The sequence below is a fragment of the Hordeum vulgare genome, chromosome 3H (assembly GCF_904849725.1).
Source record: "Hordeum vulgare subsp. vulgare chromosome 3H, MorexV3_pseudomolecules_assembly, whole genome shotgun sequence".
NCBI classification, from domain to species: domain Eukaryota; kingdom Viridiplantae; phylum Streptophyta; class Magnoliopsida; order Poales; family Poaceae; genus Hordeum; species Hordeum vulgare.
The window spans coordinates 591,616,830-591,640,350 of record NC_058520.1 but is presented as its reverse complement, the minus strand read 5'-3'; the positions used below and the strand labels follow the sequence as shown (position 1 = coordinate 591,640,350).

General features: G+C 43.5%; 2 protein-coding genes across 2 annotated transcripts; one reads left to right on the top strand and one right to left on the bottom strand.

Moving 5' to 3' along the window:
• The first annotated feature begins 3,256 nt into the window (after positions 1 to 3,256).
• Positions 3,257 to 5,165, top strand: LOC123445426 (mitochondrial import inner membrane translocase subunit PAM16 like 2-like). Its single transcript, XM_045122413.1, has 4 exons — positions 3,257 to 3,542; positions 3,633 to 3,720; positions 4,427 to 4,557; positions 4,870 to 5,165. Exons 1-4 carry the CDS (start codon positions 3,540 to 3,542, stop codon positions 4,990 to 4,992), a joined length of 345 nt encoding a protein of 114 aa, XP_044978348.1. The 5' UTR covers positions 3,257 to 3,539; the 3' UTR covers positions 4,993 to 5,165.
• Positions 5,166 to 6,144: 979 nt separating this feature from the next.
• On the bottom strand, positions 6,145 to 7,987 carry LOC123442149 (gamma-secretase subunit APH1-like). The gene is made up of 4 exons (XM_045118230.1): positions 7,819 to 7,987; positions 7,294 to 7,470; positions 6,933 to 7,060; positions 6,145 to 6,578 (listed from the first exon to the last, which is right to left on the bottom strand). Exons 1-4 carry the CDS (start codon positions 7,985 to 7,987, stop codon positions 6,444 to 6,446), a joined length of 609 nt encoding a protein of 202 aa, XP_044974165.1. The 3' UTR covers positions 6,145 to 6,443.
• Positions 7,988 to 23,521: the final 15,534 nt, after the last annotated feature.

Here is a 23,521-nt window from a genome sequence, read left to right as displayed (position 1 = left end):
CCGGCAAGTAAAACCCGCCCGGAACCAGCCGCGAAAAGGCGATCGGATGAGAGAGACACGAACCGATCCGACCAGCGACGCGGAAACAATCGGGTTAACTTAACTATAGATCCATCGGAAGAGGAAACTAGTACGTACGTAGTGATTCACGAACGAAATCTCGGACTAGAACGGGAGAGGAGATGGCGATGAGAGGCGATGGTGTTACCTTGGCGAGAGCACTCGCCGGCGGCCGGCTGCCAGGGCTTCATGGCGAGCGAGGAAAAAGCTCGGGCGCTAGCTGGTTCGAATCCGGCGGGAGAAACTCGGTTTGGAGGGCGAGAAAAAGCTTCGAATCCGGCTGGTGAAACTCGACCGGCCGGGGAGCATTTGTATATACGTACGGGACAGCTTGCTTGACCCGCAAGGACACTTGTTTTTTACTCTTTTCACCTGGACTGGAAACTCCAACAACAATTCCTTTCCTTTCCTTTTCCTTGCTGCCGTGCTTGCCAAGGATACTTTGGATTATTATTTTTCTTTGCAAAAGTCTAAGCAAACTCCAGCATTGCAAAGCACCCCAAAGAAAATAAGAAATTGCATCCAGGTCCTTAACCTGGGGGTGGGGGCGTCCTAGAAAGAGCCGATGGCGCGCTGCCACCGTCGCCAACCCACTACCGAAGCCGGGCCGATTTTGTTGCTTGCAACCGGGAAATCATCAAGGCTATGATTCGGTCGGACCAACGCCCATCAAGCAGAAGTTGATGCGAGCGTGTGAAGCAATGTAAGATGGGTAAACATTACATACTAATATGTGATAGACGCTCCTCGTAGAAGAGTCGGCTTGTGATTAGGGTAGACCGCTTTAGTGACAAGCATCCATTACCCATTAGAAGGGGTTTTCTTAGAAACTAGAGATGACTTTTTTTATAACCAATGGTTGTGTCCATAGTTATGCACAAGATTTGATGAAGGCGATCCCCTCAAGCGCATGTGATCTGGCGCCAAATGGAGTGCTATTTCAAGACATTAAGTCTTTTGTTGTTTTAATTTTTTTCTTCATCTATACCTAATAGTAAAGGGAGCATTGTTTCTTTATTTTCATTTTTGATGGGACACGGATATTATTTCGTTCGTCGTGGGATTATTAAAGTTTTTCATTCGTCCCAATTCTCTTTTTCGTCAGGTAAAAATTAAAAAATATTAGAGGCCCACAGAACGGAATCGCACCCGCAACCTGTGGCCGCTACACCCACACTACTAGGTGCTAGCCAATGGGAACGGCTGATTGTTCTGCAAAGTTTAAAGGGCGACCTTTAAGGGCAGGTACACTGCTCCAGACTGGACCGATGCTTCATTCGCCACATCGACATGTTCGATGACACCCCCTCCAAACCTATCGCCTGCAGAGCAAAACGGGCTCCTGCAGAAGAGCTCGGCTCTTCCCTAAAGAAAGCACGAGGCGGCTGCTGGGGCGACGCGGTGCAGGATCCGGGCATCCTGTGCACACTAGTAGCTGGAGAAGAAAAAGTAAAATGATGACATTAAAGAAAGTAGCTTCCGTTGGCTGATTGTGGCACACACTAGTAGGTTCGTTTTAATTTATCTTTGTGGATGTCTGGGGCAGCACCAAGGTGATGCCTCCATTGTACATGTCCTAATAAGGCAACTGACGGCAATGGCAAAACAGTTAGCAAAACAATTTTGTTTGACTGGGACAAACACACACACCCTCGAGGGAGTCTTCAATTCAGTTTACATAAACTATGTGCAGCGAAAGACTTAAACTTTTCTGAATTTTGAACATGGTTTTATTTTCTAACAAAGTAAATGCTTTTGGTAAAACAAATACTTTTAAAATATGAAAAAAATTGAAGACTCCAACATTTTTTGTAAATCTGAAACATTTGATTTAAAAAGGAACAAAAATAAATATGAGAACATTTTACGAAACTATGGACAAATATTTAAACATGATATTTTTTTAAAAAAAACAGGGACATAATTGAAAAACTCAAACACTTTCCAACATCATGAACATTTTATTAAAACGTGAACATTTTATGAAATTCCCACAATATTTTTTGAATTTGCAACGAAATTATGAAACCTGCACGTCAAACACAAATGCTGGAGTAAATTAGGCTAGCTTGTACTTCTATCTACTACATGCACCCATTATTATTATAAGCCAGTGCAAAGAATACATCGGTTTTTTTCGGTCATTCAGGAAAATGCTTGATTTAATCTCTCCAGTGGATGTTGCAGAGCACCAGCCAATGTATGTGATGGCTTTCTTTCCTCCAATTGGTGAACTCTATGCAGGGCCAACTAGCTCACATGGTAGCCAAAATATAATATTTATGTGGAAACTGCCTTTTCACGCTACAGTTTGATGCATTTAATCTTCACGCCACAATTCTTGGTAGAGTTTTGGCCCTCGATCCCTTTAAATCCAAACGAAAGGGTTTGTTTACATATATATTCAAATAACTGCTTCTCATTTTCTTACACTAAAATTCATGAATTTATATACGTTTGCAAGTTGTATGGAATATCAATAAACCGCTCCAGGAATTGCTAGAGGGTGAAGAGTGGGTGCCAGTTATCCCTAGAGAAATGGACACCCATTGTTTTGTTATAGATGGCTAGGAAGGATTTGACTCCGCATTTCTCAAAACTACGAAATTAATTCCTAATACTTTGGGTGCTTTGTACGCCGGATTGTGAGTGAACTTGAAACAAGCGATATATAATGAGACCGTGGGAGTATGATATATATATATATATATATATATATATATATATTTGAAAAAGGAGGATCGTCCCCGGCCTCTGCATCATAGTGATGCAAGCAGCCATATTATTAAGCAAATAAGGCTCCAAAAAAGTTTAATATTTCAAAAAAAAAGCACAGATATCGCATAAAAGAGAACAAAACCAAATGCTACATCCGGCAATGTAAATAAAAAATAGTCTACGATGATTAAACACCTAGTCTATTAATGTACCGCCATCCATATTGATTGAAGATAGGCACCGGCTACCGAGTCAAGCCCGATCCAAAAAACCTAGGCCCAGGCCGGGCTCGGTCGTCAGGCCCAAGCCCAACCGTTGAAGGAAAAGCCCATTGGGCCTCAGGCTAAGTCCGGCTTGGCCTTCGGACTCAAAACTCAGGCCCAGGCCCGGGCCATGGGCAAGGTCGGGTCAGACCGACCGGGTCGGGTTTTCCATGGTCAGAACTCAGGACATGACCAGCCTCCCGGAAAAGAAAAAAAAGCCCGCACTCCCGGACTCGCCTCTACCACAGAGCCGAGCCCGTCTCCGGCACCAGGCAGAGCCCAGAGCCAGCCAGAGAGCGATTCGCCGCCGCCGCCGGCGTCAAGCCTCCAGGGAGCGATCCCCTCCGGCCACCCAACACCAACAGACTCGCCGTCGCGCCCCCCGCTCCCCCTCAAGCCGCCCCGCCCGCGTCTCCCTCGAATCTAGGGTTTCCGCCGCCGCCGGATAGGGGAGGGGGAAGGGGGGAAGGGGAGGAACAGAACCAGAGCCAGAGCGAGATGGTACGTGCGCTGGCCTCTCGATCCTTTCGTCGATGCGATCGAATCCATACTCGAGCTTTGTGAATCGTGTGGCTGATGATGACTCGGCAGGCCGGAAGGCTCCTCGGACAACTCCTCGTCATGGGCGGCGCCGTCGTCGGCAGGGCCGTCGTGCAGGCCTACCGCCAGGCCATCGTCAGTGAGTGCTCCTTTAATTTGCCCCCTACTCCGTAAAAATATCTAGGTCGGTCACAGCGTCGATGCCAAAAAGATGCCTCTTTTTTACTCCTCCTGAACTTGTCGTGGCTGTCCAAAACTTGAGTGCCGATGGAGGTGATGGTGACAGGATTTTCATTTCGGCTTGGCTTGATGGACGTAGTCTGCACTCTGGAATGCTACACTGTTAGTTAAGATGTGAATGAATGGTGCAAAAAAGTTTCTTGTCTTCCACTTTACTGGTGTTTCTTCTTGTCATCTATTATTATGATTATCATTTAGATTGAAGGATGCACACAGGGAATTCTATCTATCATTTGATTAAAATGAATGAAAACCCGTTCCGTCTTTTTGTTCCATAAGGCCCTGTTTGGAACTGTTTCTTGTGAAATTTCTCCACAGTTGTAGTCAACTTCATGCATTCCACACAACTCCCAAGTCTTTAGATCGGCTCTTTGTTTGCCTACCTATGGCATTCACTAGTTTAGGATCTCGTTGGAAATTTTTGTCAATACTCATATGGGATGTATTATTGACCTTATCCTGCACAGGACGCACTCCTGATGTGATTATAAAAGCTAACTTGGAGAGCCCTTCTTCCTTTGGTTGCTTATTATAGATGCATAGAGATGCACAGCGAACAATTCAATTTTCTGGATGCAACTAATAATTCCTGATTTGTCTTATAGATGCACAGCGAACCGGAGCTGCCCAGGAAGCTGTCAACGGTATTCGAAGGGCTAGCAAGGCCATGACCGAGCAAGAAGCCCGGCAAATATTGGGTATCAGTGAAAAGACGAGTTGGGAAGAGATCGTGCAGGTGTGAAAATATAAGCCCACTTCTCTTGATATCTTCTAGCTCCCATCATTGATATTCACATGAACCAAGGTTTTTTCTACATGGGTTTGTTTCATCAGATTAAGAGTATCGAAGCACACATACACTAGTTTGCTTCAGCGTAATACTGATGTTAAATTGCATGAATATTGAACAATGCGAACATCATGTACACAGTCATTTTATTGCTCTGTATCAACATCTCATAGTTATGATTGTGGGGGGCACATTTATATCCATTTGCTTTAGACACACAAACTGCTGCTCAGATTTCCCCTTCTGAATATTTTGCAGAAGTATGATACGATGTTTGAGAAGAACGCCAAGAGCGGAAGCTTCTATCTGCAGTCAAAAGTCCACCGAGCGAAAGAATGTCTGGAATCCATATACCATGATAAGCCGGACATAATGAACTGAGATGGCCTGCGTTTCATCTAACCGATCGATTTGGTCAATGTGACCAGAGGTCACCATACCATACTGAGTTCTGCTGGGCGACATCAGGTCAAATTTGGTTGTAACAGGGAGTTTGATCCACTTTGACTCGAATAATATATATTCAACAAAAGGAACACCGTTTGATTTGTTTTTTTCCAGAGGCGATGCCTCGTTTCCATGCGAATTTAGATGTTGACCCCTTTGTGTTGTTGCGATCATCGATAATGTTTGATTGTTGTAGCAGCTTGTGATTGGAACCTGATTTCCCTTGTTGCTAGCATTCACCCATAATTTTAAACCGTGATTATGGGGGCAGTTGATATACCGAGACATGAACTTATGCCGCTGAAAGTATGCTGGCTGGAAAATGTAATCTTTGATGTTGGTATTATTCCGAAGATGTAATCTCTATGCTCTCAAGTACTGGATTGCTGCTGGCTGGATTTATCATAACAGGAAGTTTGTTGTTATAATTGTATGGTTTCGCTCCCCCGAAAAAAGGAATAATTATAAAGTATTATTCAACAAAAGAAACACCGTTTGATTTGTTTCCAGTGGCAGTGACTTGTTTCCCTTGCAAATTCACAAGTTGGAAACTTGGGTATGTATGCTGGTGGTTGATGTAATCTACTCCCTCCGTTCCAAAAATCTTGTCTTAAATTTGTCTAGAAAAATCTTGTGTTAAATTTGTCTAGAAATGGATGTATGTAAATACTGAAACGTGACTAGATACATTCAAAAATTTTATCTTAAGTTTGTTTAGAAATGGGTATGTAAATACTGAAACGTGACTAGATACATTCATATATAGACAAATTTAAGACAAGAATTTTGGGACGGAGGGGATACAACATCGATACGACTCAAACGATGCAAGCAATTTCTGTCTCTAGGTTGCACCAAGTGGTTCTTGGCTACCTACTAGAGGGTAGACTTGTAGTGTTTAGAAATCAGTAACAGGAAGTTTCAACACATGCATGTTACTCTTTTAAACCTACTGGAATTCTCTCAGCAATTCCCATTCACCACTCGCCGCTCTTCTTCTGATGGGCTTTCTCAACAGAAAAAAAAAGAGCATCTGCAACACCACTAAACTACATATACTGCAAGAAAAGAAAAAAAAACACGATATTCAAAGCAAGGAGATTATGAACAAGTACTCTTTTGTGATGATGAAGAGATTACTAACTATTTAACAGAGCATCGATCAGACGCATTCTTGTGGCTATCCAGATAGCACTGAAAACATCTCATTACAAGTGCCATGTACTACCTCCCATCATAAGGGCATCAGATTCTCGCGGCCACCGTTCTACACGGTCGGGCCTTCATAAGATGACAAGTCCACTAGCGAGTGGCAAGACCACCAGATCTACATACAGCTGTCCTAGTACAAGGATTAGCCCACAAGGAAACTCCATTCAATGCTGTTAAGACTGTCGATGTTGCTGCTCGGTTATTCTCTGCCCTACCACTCGCCAGGAGTGGTACAAGGTCATCGCAGCTGTCACACACAGTAAAGGTGTACCGATGAGGCAACCCCCTGGCACAAGGTTGATTAACGTCTGAAACAAACATATTGCAAAATCAGTGGTGTATACGACATAGTTTGAATCATGCACTTACCGTCTAAAATAGCAACAAGTATGACACCAACATTTCCATGCAGTAACTACTTGATAACAAAAGTACTTGGTTGCAGCATAAAAGACATTGCTGCCTAGCCTAACTCAGTCATATGATATAGACGGGAAAAAATGATGCCACAAAAATTGTAATAGTGCAAATATGAAAATGTTTTTAACTATTCAGTCATCTGTTCATGAACATAAATCTGATCAAGCATTGTCAGGTCCGTTGTTAAGGGGCAGCGAGGCACTTCATCATCCAGCAAAAACAATTTAAGACCTAGTTCTTACCATTACAGCAGCAATCAGGTGAACCACTGGGACAAAAATTTGGTCTCTCTTCTTTCTCTCTCCATATCCATTAAAAGCAATAATCATCGAGGAAGTATGGATGACCAAGAATCCAAGTGAAATAATTGCTGCCAAAAAGCACATAAGGTTTAGCCAAGAAGAACAAAATCAGGAAAATAAGATTTGGCTTGCAATACAACCAGGATCTTGGAGAAACAAACTATGCTGGCAAGATAACATAAACTGCGCTACAACCAACAGAGTAGTCTCAGAAATTTTGTTCGGCAGCAATCTAATTCGAAGGAAGCTTCGTCACCTCCTTGCTGACTCATATTAGGGAGTGAAGAAAATGTGGACATACCTGACACAAGGAAAAATGGCATCCTTGAGCACCTTTCGACATAAAATGTTGCTCGACCAAATGCTGGGGTTAGGAGGCTGAGGCAGAAAAAGACTGCATGAGCCAGTCCATGACCTAAACCACCAGCTCGCCCAGGTCGCTCGCTCGATTTCCCAGCTCGCTCGAGGAGCCTACGGCCTACAGCGCGGTTGGCATGCCCAGATCGATCGCACGCCCACGTCCAGCCGATTTTCCTTTATATACAACTATATATATATATATATATATATATATATATATATATATATATATATATATATATATATATATATATATATATTGGGGCCCCCAAAATCGTGGGCCCTGTGCGGGCTGCACATGTGGCACCACTGTGGGCCCGGGCCTGCCCGAGCCACTAGATGTGTTTCACATAGACGTTCGATCGGGTCAACGTGAGCAACGACCGCTCGTCGTGCTGAAGCTCCATTGCAGCGCGAGTGGAGCTTCATTGTAGCTCGGACGTTGCATCGCAGATCTTGACGTCACCGGTGAAGCTCCATTGCAGCCGTCGGTGAAGCTTCATTCCAGCTTTGGGCGCTGCATCGTAGATCTTGACGTCGCCGGTGAAGTTCCATTGCGACCGCTGGTGAAGCTTCATTGCAGCTCGGGACTGCATCGCAGCTCTTGACGCCGCCCACCGCCGGTGAAGCTCCATTGCAGCTCGGAGTGTTGCATCGCAGATCTTGACGCCGCCGGTGATGCTCCATATTAACCATCGGTGAAGCTCCACTACAGCATCACCGGGCGCATGAACAGCAGCAGGGTGCAGGCCATGGCGGACCGGGCTTGGACGGGGCTCCGGCCATGGAAGGAAAAAAGAGGAGAAGATGAGGAGGAGAATGAATGGAGGAGAGAGCGCTCGAAGGGATAAGGTGTGGAGGAAAAGGTGTGGAGGAAACAGATGGCAGGGGGGCACGTAAGGAAGCAGTGAGCCGACTGATTTTTGGATAAAATCAGTCGGTTGATCCAAAGTGTTTTCCTTCTAATTATAAATCTTTTAAGACGTTTTATTAGATGACTACATAAAAATGTTTATAGGCATATTTTAGAATATAGATTCTCTCAATTTGCTTTGTGTGTAATCTCCTAACGAAATCTTTAAAAAGATTTATATTTAGAAACGGAGGGAGTATTAGGGAAAGATAAAATAATGCAATCAATATAAACACACCTAAAAATCGCTAGAAAAGTATGCATCAAGGATCCCAAGTAAATAAAATTTACAAAGGTTTCCCAAGAGATCTCCGCGCATATTGAAACCAACAGCCGTCTCCACACTCTGACGTCGCAGAAGCGCTCACCAGAAGAGAAACGCAACCTCCAACATCTCAAAGATCCAGGGCATAATCATCATCGCCGAAACGGCTTTCAAACCCGATGAACAGACCTCCTACATGCAGCAAGGCACTTGTCATTATGGCATGTCGGTTGGGGAATATCCCCATGCTGGCCTGGACCCGCATCCATCGCTTCCCACCGATGAAGTCTGGAGAGAACGCTGGAACCGCCGTCGTCGGACCACTGGCTTCTATATCATCACCTTGTCTTGACCAATGGCACCGTTGCGAGAGACCGAAGCCATGAACAACACAAAGAACAATAGGTCTCACCATCTGAAATAGCCGGGAAGAAGACGAGGCTACCGGCTTCTTAACATCGTCATAAAGATCGTCGTCCTGGAGAGGAAAAGGCCGAAGCATATTTATTCGATGTGACGCCGTCCTCCTCGCTCCGGCGCAACCAAACGAAACATAAACCTATCTACACAACACCATGGAAGAGGAATGGGATCCTCCCCCTCCATCCACCACAGGAGCACGGAGAGAGGGGGCGGAGGTCATGGCTTCACCGGCGTTTTGCAAGGGAGTCAATTGCTACCCAAATCGTCTTTTTTTCTCTCGAGTGATTGGGACCAAGCGTTGCGTAAAGTGATCCGACAACCCTAGTTGTGAGGGCACTTATCTCTTGTTTTTGTTTTCGCTTGCAAACCGGAACAAGGGAACAATACTCTCTTTTCCTCGCTCGGTGCTTGCCAAGTAGCCTACTAAGAGCATCTCCAACGGCCGCGCTACGCGCCGCGCCTAAAAAACCTGTTTGTCGCGCGCTGGTCGCCTGGTTTGCCGCGTCGCGCAGCGCTGGCTCCAGCGACAGCTTTAAAATGCAGCGCGCGCGCCGCTCCAGCAGCTTTTAAATATAGGGCATATGGACACAAAATAGTTTGAAACATTCATCAAAATGCAATGAACATGTGAAATTTTTAACACAAACAAGTTGATGAATAAAAGTCATGCCCACAAGTTCATCCAACCAAGTTCAAAATGCAAACCAAGTTCAAAATACAAGTTCATCCAACAAAGTTGAAGACATAAACACATCAACCATCTTCCTCGTCTTCTTCCTCTTCTTCCTCTTCTTCCGCCGACGATTCTTCCGCCTTCGAAGATGAATCTTCCTCCCTAACCTCATCACGCACCGCATCACGTGTAGCTCCGACGGTTTTGGCAAGTTCTTCAATGGCATTTTCATGGGTATGTGTGTGAGGCACATCGAAAGACATTCCACCCATGGCCGGAGGTGCACCCATGCCTCCCATGACGACCGGAGGTACACCCATGCCTCCCATGAGAGAAGCAAAACTCATGCCACCCATGCCTCCCATAGCGTTGGAGGGTGCTCCAAAGCCACTCATGCCTCCCATAGCGTTGGAGGATGCTCCAAAGCCACCCATGCCTCCCATGGCGGCCGGAGGTGCACCCATGCCTCCCATGGCGCCAAAGCCACCCAAGCCTCCCATGGCGCCGAGGCCCATGCCTCCCATGCCGCCAAGGCCACCGCGGATCATGGCTCTTTTTTGAATCAAGACTTCTTCACGGGCAAGGTTGACATATTCCTTTTGCGCATCATTGAACAAAGATGTGTCCAAGAAGAACAAGTGCTTTTCCCATTCCAACAACTTAGCTCGCTCCTCCATGCCCACCTTCCTCTCCTCCAATGTCACTTTCCTCTCCTCGGCGGCCACCCTCTTCTCCTCGGCCGCCAACCTCCTCTCCTCGGCCGCGGCATCTTGGTTCCTTGCCATTTTCCTCACCTCGTTCGCTTCTTTTCTTGCCTTCACAATAGCTTCCATAGCATTTGTGAGCTCATCATCTCCTTTCCTCTTCTTCTTTTCGGTTTTGTCCTTCTTGCACCCATCCGGTCGTTTTGGTTTCGAGTATGAAACCGAGTTGGGTGTGTGGCTTCTCTTGCCGTCATCACTTGATGCATCATCCTCCTCCTCATCATCATTCAACTCAATTGTGCGCTTGCGTTTGTTGCTCAAATGCAAATCATCCAAATCTTCACGCTTCTTCCATTTCTCATCATCCTTCAACACTTCATAGCAATGAGGCAAGGTAAAGATCTTTCCTTTCTTGATCTTCCCCTTCTTGGTTGTCCTCGTCTCTTCTTTGAACAAGTTTTGTGCAATGTTGTACTACAAGAAAAACAAAACAAGTTAGCACTTCGGACACCAAAAACAAGTATGATGAACATGTATGAGATGCCACTTACTCTATCATCCTCGTTTGTGCCACTTGGGTTAAGCTTGTCAACTGCCTTTTGTGCGGCCGCCCACTTTTGACAATCCGAGTTGATTGTCGACCATCGGGACCGAAGTGATCTCTCGGAGCGGTCAATTCCACTCACGTTCTGAGCATCAAAGTATTCTTTCATTCGCCCCCAATAAGCATCTCTACTTTGATCACCTCCAATGGATGGATCCCTCGACACTTGCAACCAAGTATTGCATAGTAATTTGTCATCGTTGGTGGTGTAATTGCCCGCTCTTCCTTTCGGCGCCTCGACAATGCCCTCACCCTCCTCGTCCACCTCAAACTCATGGTCGTCCAAATGGATGTCATTGGTTTGAGACCAATGCGAATTGTTGGACCCAACACCCATTGTTGACATGTATGCATCATCGTTGAGACTACAAATGCAAATATAAGCTATCTATATGATGATGCATTGAAAAAATAACAAGAAAATAAAAGTTGGAATTTTTTTCACCTTGGGAGCATTTCGTCGAACACGTGGTGCGCGTCAGCCGCCGGCTCAAAGAGTGAGCTCATCGGCGCTTCGGTAGACGCCGCGCCCGTCCGCCGCCCTGCAAGCTTCTTCTTCGCCTTCGAGCTGCCGGAGCCGTCCGCCGCCTTCTTTTTCGCGGATGTTTTTCCTTTCTTCGGCTCCGACGCATTGGGGAGCTTTGACGGCGCGGCAGCAGCACGGGACGGCGCCGGCGCGACGCCACCCGTCGGCGTGGTCATCCGCGGCGGTAAGAAGAGGCTGCGCGCGAGGCCGACGATCGGCGGAGCTCCGGTGGCGGCGGCGGCGCCAGCGCTAGGGTTTTCGGCGGCGGCGGCGGCGTCTGCGGCGGCGGCGGCGGGGACGGGAGGGTCGCGGCTGTACAGCGGGGTCAGCGCGGCGCCGGTGTGCGCGTCCATGGTGGCCGGGGCGCTGGCGCCGGCGCGCGCGGGTGCGAAGGAGGAAGGAAAGGGCGAGTTCGCGCGCGCGCTCGAGTCTGCCGCGCGCGGAAGTGGACGCCCGAAATTAACCGCGCGGGATGAGGCTATGGCCAGCGCGCCCAACTCGTTTTAGCGCGCGCGCGTTTTTTGCGCGCCCGCTGGAGCTGTCGGCCGCGTTGCGCGCGCGCTATAGTCCCTTTTTTTGCGGCGCGGCGCTAGTATAGCGCGGCTGTTGGAGATGCTCTAAGAGATTTAAACTAAGGGACTGTTTGGGACAACTCTACCCCATTAAAATCAGTTCCAGTTCACCAAATTCACTTTGAAGCGATTTCATACAGGAGTTGCAACCATTTCAAAGAGAATGTTTGGCTTCCATTTAGCTCCAGCTTCACGAATGGAAAATTTGATGGCAAGGATCTATTTGATTGGATGAGAAGGGAGAAACGAAAGGGTATCTACTTACTGGTGGTAGTGGTGGGTAATTTTCTTCCAACTCCAGCTTCTATAATTTTCGAAGCACCTCCTAGAGTGATTCACAAAAAACAAGGAGTTAGATTCCAGATTCTAGCTTTTTTGCAGAGCGGTATATCGTGGAGCTACTCTGTTTGCCTTACGTTTTCCCAAATATGCTCTAATTTCTATAATTAGGAATAATCCTCCCTCGTGTAACCTATCATTGGTTTGCCTATGTCAATCGGCCGAGAAACCTAAGCCCCCACGATCAGATGATATGCCCTTCGTAGTGTCGGTTCCCGTTTATATAATATTGTATAATTGATGAAATAGATTCATTATTTATTTTAAATATATTTATTCAAATTACCATCAATGAAATAGATGATTCGATCACTTCATTCTCTCATCAATATTGCACGGGTCCTAATTGCTTTGATTGTACGTGTATGCATTTATAGAGATAAGTGTATGATCGTGTGTATGAGCAGCTTCAAATTTATACTCTGTTAAAAAAATATTGCACGGGTCCTGATTGGTTTGATTGCAAAAGACAAGTTTTTTTAATAACGATTCAATGTTTGTTTAAGAAACCTGCAACCTGTCCATCATGTGAAAAATAATACAAAGAACACCAAAAGGAAACGAACATGAAAAAATGATGGAAATGGACTTTCATGCAAGGGCCCTACTATATACGTATTCCTGGGCAAGCAGGGACGATTCTAGGGGGGATAAGGGGGTCTATAAATTGATTTTTTTTTACTATAATAATGGTTGTTGTATCTAATTTTTTTTACTTTATATGAACTTTGCCTCTTCCATGAACAAACTTGCCCCCCCTATGCTTGCATGTTGGCTTCGTCCCTGTGGGCAAGTGCAATAAATATTTCAAAAGAAAGAGAAGATGATAAAAAAACAGTATTTTTATAGCGAACCTTACAGCTAACATTCTTGTATTAGGGACTAAAAGTGACGGAATAACGTTGGCCGAGCACCTCGAAGGACTTTATCCAGGCTGTCCGCTCGCCCTACAGATCCGAGCTGAGCCGATATTTGCGCATGCTTATATATATATACATAGGAAAAATACATCCTATCATCCAGGGTAGTTATCCCACATGTTCAATATACTACCATGCGGAGTATATATACTAATTTATCATTTTAATTATGTTCATATACTATATACAAAAAAATTTAAAGTGAGTTACATGAAAAAATTACAAGTTAAACCATAGTTTTTATTATATTTGTGAAATACATATATATTTGTATGTAAAAAAGAGCATACACAAAATATAATACATACTACCAAAAAAACAGTATATATACTACCTAAACATGATTATATACTACATACTACGCATACATACTCTCCAATTTGATACATACTCCATACAACATCCAAAACGCAAGTGGTGGTAACTACCACTGGTGGTAGATAAAATTTGTCCTATATATAGCCAACAGTTGGATATACTATTAACCATGCTCTAACTATCTACCGAACGCCAAATGTGGATATCGAAAGCAAGAGCCAACTGAAGGTGATAAACTGAGAGGTCAACATGACAGTTTCGACTGTCAAAAAAATTTTGGTTGGGCCAAGACGCCCGTCACTTTCATTCCGTCAGATCACCCAACCCAAATACCGATCCCCGGGCGGCAAGCGCTGGTAGTGGATCCGGCGGTCAATGGAGCCCGACTACGCAAAGTCTTCATGGATGGAGGCAGCGGGCTCAACATCATCTATGTCGACAGACTCGGTGTGATGGATATCTCGTTGTCCCGACTGAGCAAGAGAAACATGCACTTTCACGGGGTCATCCCTGGAAATTACGCGTAGTCTCTCGGTCGGATCGCCTTGAACGTCATATTGGCGACGAGAAGAACTACCGGAAGGAACGACTGACCTTCAAGGTGGTGGACTTCCATAGTGCATACCACTATATCCTGCGTAGGCCCGCATACGCATGTTTCATGGGCCGACCATGTACGTATATCTCAAACTCAAGATGTCAAGATCACGAAAGAATGCCTTCAGAAAGTCTCTCAGATCGCTGACGAGCAGATAAGAGTCGCCGAGCTCGAGGAGTACAAGAAGACAGTGGATGCTTCTGAATTGCTCAGGTCGAAGAAGCCGACTGCGGAGTCCACTTTCCAGACGGCTACAGAGACAAAGCAAGTTCACATCCATCTGTCACATCCGAGTGCAGCTCCGACCAATATCTCCAACACACTCGGTGAGAAATAGGAAGGCGAGCTTATCCAGTTCCTATGTGAGAACTGGAACATCTTCACATGGAAGCCATCTGACATGCCGGTTGTTCCCAGAGAGCTGGGTGAGCATCAACTCCGTGTCAATCCGAAGATGAAGCCTGTCAAAGAGCACCTTCGACGTTCCTCCACACAGAAGCGCAAGGCGATTGGCGAAGAGATCGCTTGACTCCTAGCCACCGAGTTCATTCGTGAGGTGTACCACTCCGAGTGGCTCGCCAACGTCGTCATGATGCCTAAGAAAAATAACTCACTCCAAATGTGTAACGACTTCAAGCACATCAATTGGACCTGCCCAAAGAATCATTCCCCCTACCACGCATAGATAAAATAATATATTATACACCGCCAGATGCGAACGCGTGTCGTTCATAGATGCGTCCTCTGGATACTACCAGGTGATACTACCAGGTCCGAATGTATGGTCCGGACAAAAAAATGTATGGCCCAAATGAAAACATAAACCTGATATCTACACAACACCATGGAATAGGAATGGGATCCTCCCCCTCCATCCACAACCGGAGCAGCCGGCAGAGTGAGCGAAGGTCGTGGCTTCACCAGCGTTCTGCCGTCACCCTAATCGCCCATTTTTCTCTAGAGTGGTTGGGACTAAGCGTTGCGTAAAATGATCTGACAACCCAAGTTGTGAAGGCACTTCTCTCTTGTTTTTGTTTTCACTTGCAAACCGAAACAAGGGAACAATATTCTCTTTTTCTCGCGTCGTGCTTGCCAAGCAGCCTACTGGGAGATTTAAACTAATTTCTACTCCCTATGTAAACTAATATAAGAGCGTTTAGATAAAAAAAGTAGTGATCTAAATGCTTTTATATTAGTTTACGGAGGGAGTATAATTAGGAATAATCCTCCCTTGTGTAAACTACCGTTGGTTTGCCTATGTCAACCGTTCGAGAAACCTAAGCCCCCATGATCAGATGTTATAACCTTTGTAGTGTCAGTTGCCGTTTATATAATCGTGTGTACCATCAATGAAATAGATTTATTTATTCTTTGTAAATATATTTATTTAAATTACCATGGATGAAATAGATGGTTCAATCAATTCATTCTCTTACAAATATTGGACGGGTCCTAATTGTTGCGACTACTAGATCACTGATGGCGCGCGTTGCCGCACCCGTCTATTTATAGAATGAAGTGGTATTAATTTTGATAAATATATGATCACATGAAATATATTGAATTTGCCTAAACATAATAATACATTACTCGGTAATCCAAGGAATCTCATATATACTCTGTAAAAGCAAGGTTACATATACAAATTGTCATGGTGTAACAACATACACAACAATTTAGATTGTAAAATAGAACTAATAAGTAAATACAATAGACAATAATAAATAAATTGTATACACGGTGCATAAAAAAAATCTTCACATGCTTCTACCAAAGGGCCAAACGTTCAGAAACAAAGAAGAATTATGTCAGCCTAATGCACTTAGCCATTGCTTAAGGGGGGCATCACATTCATAGGAACAAGAGTCCTAACAAGGATTAAATTAGTTGCAATATCAAATAACAATATACTAAGTACTATCATAGGAGCAGCAACGCGTATATGTGGTACTCATATTTTTCAAAAAAAATCGCTGGCTTTTTGTTAAAGAGCAACCAGGCTGAAAGCTATATGTAAGAAAGTGGTAGACGGGCAATTCCGTTTTATACATGAAAAATCTTACCAAAACAAAACCAACATGAAAAATGGTGTCGCTCACTTGCATGAATTATGTAAGGCGTAAATTGAAATGTCCACCAATCAGCAACCACCTATATTGCATACAGTAAAAAAAGAACTTCCCGGTCAAGACAAGTAGCTGATATAGCAAGTAACGTTATGTATAAGATAAAAGACAGAGAGTATTACAACAAAAATGATAACAGAAATAAATGTAAATTATGTGTAAGATGTCAGTACACCTAGCACGTATCCAGTGCGCCGTACTTGAGCTGCTCAAGCTAGATATCATTACTTAGTTATGCATTAGTACAGAAATACATTTCACCAAAGATTCAATCAAATTTTATTTCATGAGTATCTACATACATAGAAGAGGAAACTTGAATCCTCGTTGAAAACATAACATCTATTGAACTGGCAATAATCAGGTTTACTGCAACACTACTGAAAAAGTTGAGCATTAACAGTCTACCCTTGATTGGCATGCTCGTTTCTTGTATTTATTTCATTTGACACAGAACTATTGCAAGTTTGAAGTTTGAACTATCGCTACCACTGTTGTGAAACCTTGTTCGACAACTAAAAAATAATGTCATAAATTTAGACCCCAGCTAGATTATGTGGTTTTATCTCTAAGAAAGACAAATACAGGAATCTGTAGCAAACATTGCTTTCTTTGCTTTCTTTTGCATACTTTGGAACTGTAATAAACAAAACAAGTATTTATGAGGTTGAGGAAAAATAAAATGAACATATCTTTGTGTTCTTGAGGCCAGCTTATAAGGTTCAATCATATTCGCTGCACGGTGTATGTGCCATCACATGGTAAAAATTAGATACTAAGTCTATACTCACGTACTTGTGAATTAGAGAGCAAAAACTATCTAACCTAATTTATAATCTTCATGTTATACTACTGCAACTCATAATTGAAAAAAGACCACATGATTTGGATAAAGATAATCTATAGAATGTGTAAAAGTAAATTTCCTCCATAAATATTTCCATTTCCACATATCAGAACATTTTGACCTGCAACTGGTTCTATTAGTTCAGGAGAAAATTCACAGACTCGATGAAATATTGTACGGGGGTGAGTGCATGACTTGAGAGAAACAAAGCTTGTAAATTTGTATGAAAATGATTGTCTGGTTACCTTGGAGATGGGGAATTGACATCAACATCCAAAGGAGGAGAGAGGATATATTGCATAATCAGAGATCTCTCAACAGGTGCACATTATTTTGAAGGTTATAATATATACTCCGCTTACAGATATCAATGCAAGATTTCATTGCTCTCGACGACAGTAGTATCCTCAAGCGGCACTATGTCAGACTCGATGGTCATCACCTGCTCCACAAACTCCGTTGTGCTGGATGAACCTGCCAACAATAAGAAATCGCCAAAATGAGCCGACTCCACAGTTGTCGTGGGCAACCGGCAAACAGACACACGACGACCGACAAATAGACGACGAACCTCACGAGTCACGACGGTGACGTTGGTGAACGATGGTGTACCATCCTTCGGATCCAGCTGGAGTAGGATGGTGTAGCCTCCCTTGGCAATCCACTCCTGGTTTGCCTTGGGGTTGCCACGAAGAGGTTGGGCAAGACGGAGGTGATCTTGATCTCCTTCCTCTCATTTGCTACCACAACCAAATCAAACCTACACAATACAAACATGGGGAGAAACATAAAAATCATTGTGATGTGCTGCAGCTGCTGCTAACACACAAAAAGGCATAATATATGAACATGATTTCGTAACCTCTGCTAGTAGCTGCTCATTAACAAACTGCACTTTTGATAACCTAAATATACTATGATTTTGTACCAACCTCTGTAAAGATGGTAATTGGCGTCAGGATCAATTGCAAAAAAAAAACGAAAAGAAAAAGGTATTTAAATAACAGAGGGAGAATGAAAAGAGAAAAATATATGATTTCCATGGTACATCACATACGACAGCTCGGCACACAGATTCCTCGTTCACCTATGCTCACACAATCTTGACGCAACAAGTATAGCTCCTCTATCCAACAGTGGCTGCTGACCGCTGCGTCCATAGATGGGGTATATGTTGTCCTGTACTTTTTTGGCGGTAGCGGCTGGGTAACATACAGCTTGAGGTAGGGACTGGATGGTTCGCCGCGGATCTGAATGGTTGCAACGCCTTCCTCTCGCCCATATGATCTTCCTTGCATGTTCGGTGATGCAAAATGGCGATGGCTGGACAACAGGATGCATCTCCACACCTTAGCCGCGTCCCTCCAAGCCAAGCCCCGTCGCTGGCACAAACCTCAAGCCCTCCTCGCCTCTGTCCAAGGTGGTAGTGGCTCCGGTTTATTCACTGTACAATGACACAAACAATCTTTGTTAGCGTCGCCGGGCCCCAAGCCGGCTTGGTTAGCGCCGCCAGCGTCGAAGCAGGCGGGAGCCGCCGGCCTTCGGCCCCGTCGGCGAAGCCTGCGCACAAGCACCCTTCGCTAGTTCCCTGACCAAGGAGAAGCCGAAGTATCGGATTGCGTTGGAGGTTGTCCAGAACTCTAGATCCTCAAGTGTCTCCTTCACCCGCCGCAGCAACTATCCCGGCCCGGGCGCAAGCCCCACCGGCGGTCAAGCGCGCGCGTGGTCTCCTTCCCCAGCGGCAGTCCGGGCGCTAACCCTGCAGGCGCATAGAAAGAGGAACATGTCAGGGATAGGAGGAGTCGAGGCGGAGAGATTTGCAACGACGAATCGGTAGAAGAAATGGGCTAGAAACTAAATATCAGCTCAGTTAACCACGATGGGCCAAAAAAGCTACGGGAATAGCTGCCCTTTAGGACAGCCAGCCCATGTCCCGAAAGAAAAGTGTTTATGGAAGATCTAACGGCCACCAATGTTCAGCATATGGAATACAACTAGGATCATGAACAACCTAGTACTGCCTACAACCATTGGAACGGGTTGAAGGTGTGCTGTCATTAATTATCACCCATGTCTAGCTGGAGTCGGGCAAATCTTGTCGTAAGGCCGTCAGAAGTTGTCCTCAGCTCCCACATGAACGGCGTGCTAGAGAAGCAAACATGGACAAGCGAGTCATAAACGAAGTATCAAGCTTGTAGACAACAAGATCGAAGACTAGATCTAAACTAATTCATCAAACACTAGATTCAAGACGGATCCATTAAAGACCAGCACCGACCGAATCCCGCGAGATCTGGCAAAAACACACCACTACACACCCTTCGACCTCCTGATCCAAAAACGCCGAAACTACTTTTCAGCGCTTAAAAACACCGAAACTATTTTTCAGCGCTTGATCCAGAAATGTTTACAACAGATTAGTCACAACGTGGAGCCATATATGGATGACATCGTGGTCAATTTTAGGCAAGGTTCTGACCTCCTGACTGGCCTCGCCGAAACCTTCATGAACCTGCGCTGCTTTGGAATTAAGCTCAACTCGGCAAAGTACACCTTCGGGGTACCCGCGGGCAAGTTACTCGGTTTCCTCTTTTACGAAGGTGGGATCGATGCCAACCCTGACAAGATCGACACTTTCTTCCGAATGAAACAACCACAGCGTCTACACAGCGTACACAGGCTCACACGCTGCCTCGTTGCACACACGATGTTCATTTTTTTTTAATGTTCATGAATTTGCAAAATAGTTCTCATTCCTAAAAATCGTTGCCAAGAACGTTTGGAAGTTTATTAAAACACACCTTTTTTTAAACAATGTGTGTTTTCCAAAAACATTTGGAAGTTTATTTAAAAACATTCTGAAATTTCCAAAAATGATTAAAAGAAGGTAAATAATCTGATCTATCGATGTGACTAGTTCTAATGTATTCGTGTTGTCTGCTAATTTTTTACAACGCTCGCAACCGGCCTGGGCCGGCCCTGTCGGGGTTGCTCTGTCTGCAGCCTCGACATTCTGTCGCGTAACGCGGCAAATAGGAGGTCCCGTCCGTCTCGCTTAATGCGAAAAATAGCGCTCGTGATCTCGTCTGACTGAAGCTAATGCCACATATGCTGATGGGCTGTGAAATCCTACCACAGACTTGCTCGCCACCTACAGCGTTGTATAGTTTGGGGCGCGGCTATACCTCCCTTCTAACTCACCTCAGACACTGGGGAGGACACAACCTCGTTTTTCTTCATGGTTTTCGTTTTTTTGCTTTCTTTTTATAGTTTTGTCATAATTCCAATATATTATAAATAAATATATTACAAAAACACATTACGTAAAAACATTTCAGTTCTTTTGTCAACGAAGCATTTAAATGTTTAATGCCTGAAGAGAAAATGTAAATGTGTATGAAAAAAGTTGATCATGTATTAAAAAATATATAACGAAGCTTTTGAAAAAATGTTAATCTTGTATTTAAGAAATGTTAATCAAACATTTGAAAAATGATAAATGTGTAAAGAAAAAATATTGATCATGTATTAAATCAATGTTTACCACGTATTCAAAAAAATGTATACACTTAAAAAAATGTTGTTCATGTATTAAAAGATGTTGACCATGTAGTGTTAAAGAGATGTTATTCTTGTATTTGAAAAATATTAACCAAACATTTGGAAGTGTTAAATGTGTATAGAATAAATGTTGACCATGTACTCAAAAATATTAATCTAGTATTTGAAAATGTGAATCAGACATTTTAAAATGTTTACTGTATATAGAAAAAAATGTTGACCTTGTATTAAAAAAACTTTTAATATTGTCTTAAAAATTGTTAATCAAGCATCTGAAAATGTTATATATGTAAACAAAAATGTTAAATGTGTATAGGAAAAAGTGTTGATCATGTATTAAAAATATTAATCTTATTTAATAAAAATGTGAATCAAGCATCTGAAAATGTATCAAAAATATAAAAAAAATTGTTAATCTTGTATGAAAAAACTAAACATATTAAAAAAAGTACTCCATCTGTAAACTAATATAAGAGCGTTTAGATTACTAAAGTAGTGTTCTAAATGCTCTTATATTAGTTTACGGAGGAGTAGTATATATATACCCAAAAAATATACAATTTGTGTAGAAGAAATTAGAGATAAAAGAATATAAGTTTTCAAAAAATGGTAATCATGAATTTAGAAAAAAAATCTGATGTATTTGAAAGATATTGAAAAGAAATTAATATGTGTTGACCAAAAAAGGGAACCAATGAAAATCGATGAAAAACAAAGAAACAAAAAAGAAAAGGCAAAGTAAAAAATACTTCCTCCGTTCCTAAATATAAGTCTTTAAAAAGAATTCATTAGGGGACTAAATACGGAACAAAATGAGTGAATCTACACTCTAAAGCATGTCTATATACATCCGTATGTAATTCTCTAGTGGAACCTCTATATATTTAGGAACGGAGGGAGTAGAAAACACTAATGCCAAGGTTTAATTTAGTACTATTATGCTTGCGTTTTGATGTTTGAACTTTTACTGGCAACAGTTATGGTTTGTATTTGGATCATGTAGATGATTGTTACAGGAGAAAATCGGATATTTGCCACTTGGGATATTTGGCTTCGCAAAAATGCCACTATTAAGATGGGCTTCGCAAAATTACCATCCAGACCGTGGACAGTTTGATTACCATGCCATTATCCCTTTTCGACTGATTTCTGTTTTCTTTTTCCATTTACAAGCAGTGAAAAAGACCATAGTGCCCATAGCTATGTACATGTACTGGTTTTAGGGACTAGCGTACATGTACTTGATCGCATACTGTAGGCAGTACGGTTGGCGTTTTGCAGCCAGCCGAGGACACCACGCGCAGCTGCCAATCGCCTGGATGCCAGTTTGATGCTGGTTGCCTCTACGCCGCATGTGTCCGACCGACAGACCCATACACGCACGACGGGATTACATGGGACGACTCTGCACAACTGATCTTCCAAACAGCCTGTGCCGCAGACATGGATAATTTGCTGATGCATAACACCACAAACTCTGTGCACTAGCCTGTTATTAGAACTCCAGCTAGCCGCCGGCAGCTTCTTCACGGACGCCGGTTAGAGGAACTCTGGCTAGCCGATGGCAGCTTCTCCATGGACACGTAGAACGAGCGCATGCCAGTTTTATTGGGGAAGTTCAGAATCCACCAGAAGGTTTGATCTCTCAATTATGTATCCCTTGCTCCTTCAGATCTAGCAGCATGAATTTCATATCTTTTGATTCAGAAGGAATGTAGTATTTCCATTCTAACGACGGAGTGCGGCATGAGTGGCGACGCGAGCATGTAGCCCTCATCCCGATACATAATGAGCTAGCTACAGGGGCATTGCAGTCCTTTTCATTACTTTTAAATTGGAATAGAAGACGAAAATTAGTCAAAGAAGGATAATGGCATGGTAATCAACGTGTCTACGGTGTGGGTGGCAATTTTGTGAAGCCCATCTTGATGATGGCATTTTTATGAAGCCAGATATTCAAAGTGGCAAATATCCATTTTTCTCTTGTTACAGTAGGCCTCGACAAGAAGCTATACACATTGTTTATTTTTTGCCCCTGAAATACGCACCCGATTCTGCATCAAGAAGAGCAATACACGGGAAATGCCGGTTGGTTCATGGTATATATACATCGGTCCGAACACTTCTACCATTCTACGCCTCCAACACGAGTCATCAAAACAGTTCGGACCGATCCGCTATTAGATGATTCTTGTCACAGCTCGCTTGTCCACGGACTTTTGATGATCCATTATATGATTCTTGTTAGAGCGCCATCGGTCTTAAGTACTAAGTCAGCAATTTTCAAAGAAATAAAATGCATGCCCAAATGGACAAGACTATTGCTATGGCAGATAAAGGCACACCGGATTTATTTCAAGTATGATGACGCACTGATACATCCATTCAAACATAAATATAGTGCTGATATCACAGCTTCGGTTAAGAAAAATAGAGTATAGCTGCAGCTGAAATTTAACACGGAAGTTCAAGCCTCACACTATCACACAAGAGACGCTTAATACTAAATTATAGCTATGAATCCATGATTATTAATACTAACACAAACGATGCTAAATAGGATAATCTTCTGTTGGAGATCAGAAATGCAGCCTTCCTCCCAATCATGCTGAGAGGAATTCTTCACTCAAGCAGCAGCAGCATGGTTCGCCCCATGATAAACCATCGTGATCACCACTTCTAAACTCTTCTCCTTGTTTCCCTAAAATTAGAATATCAAACCGAACATTAAAACATGATCATTTGAATGAGAGAGGAGCTAGCGGAATTTAGTACAAACC

Excerpts from the sequence above, each read along its gene's own strand:
- LOC123445426 (XM_045122413.1), top strand. Across the intron at positions 3,721-4,426 it reads CTACCGCCAGGCCATCGTCA|ATGCACAGCGAACCGGAGCT; the intron begins GTGAGTGCTCCT and ends TTTGTCTTATAG. Across the intron at positions 4,558-4,869 it reads GTTGGGAAGAGATCGTGCAG|AAGTATGATACGATGTTTGA; the intron begins GTGTGAAAATAT and ends AATATTTTGCAG.
- LOC123442149 (XM_045118230.1), bottom strand. The coding sequence starts at position 7,987 with ATGGAGCTTCACCGGCGGTGGGCGGCGTCAAGAGCTGCGATGCAGTCC. Across the intron at positions 7,471-7,818 it reads GCTGCAATGGAGCTTCACCG|GCCGTAGGCTCCTCGAGCGA; the intron begins GTGACGTCAAGA and ends ACCGCGCTGTAG. Across the intron at positions 7,061-7,293 it reads GCCATTTTTCCTTGTGTCAG|CAATTATTTCACTTGGATTC; the intron begins GTATGTCCACAT and ends GCTTTTTGGCAG.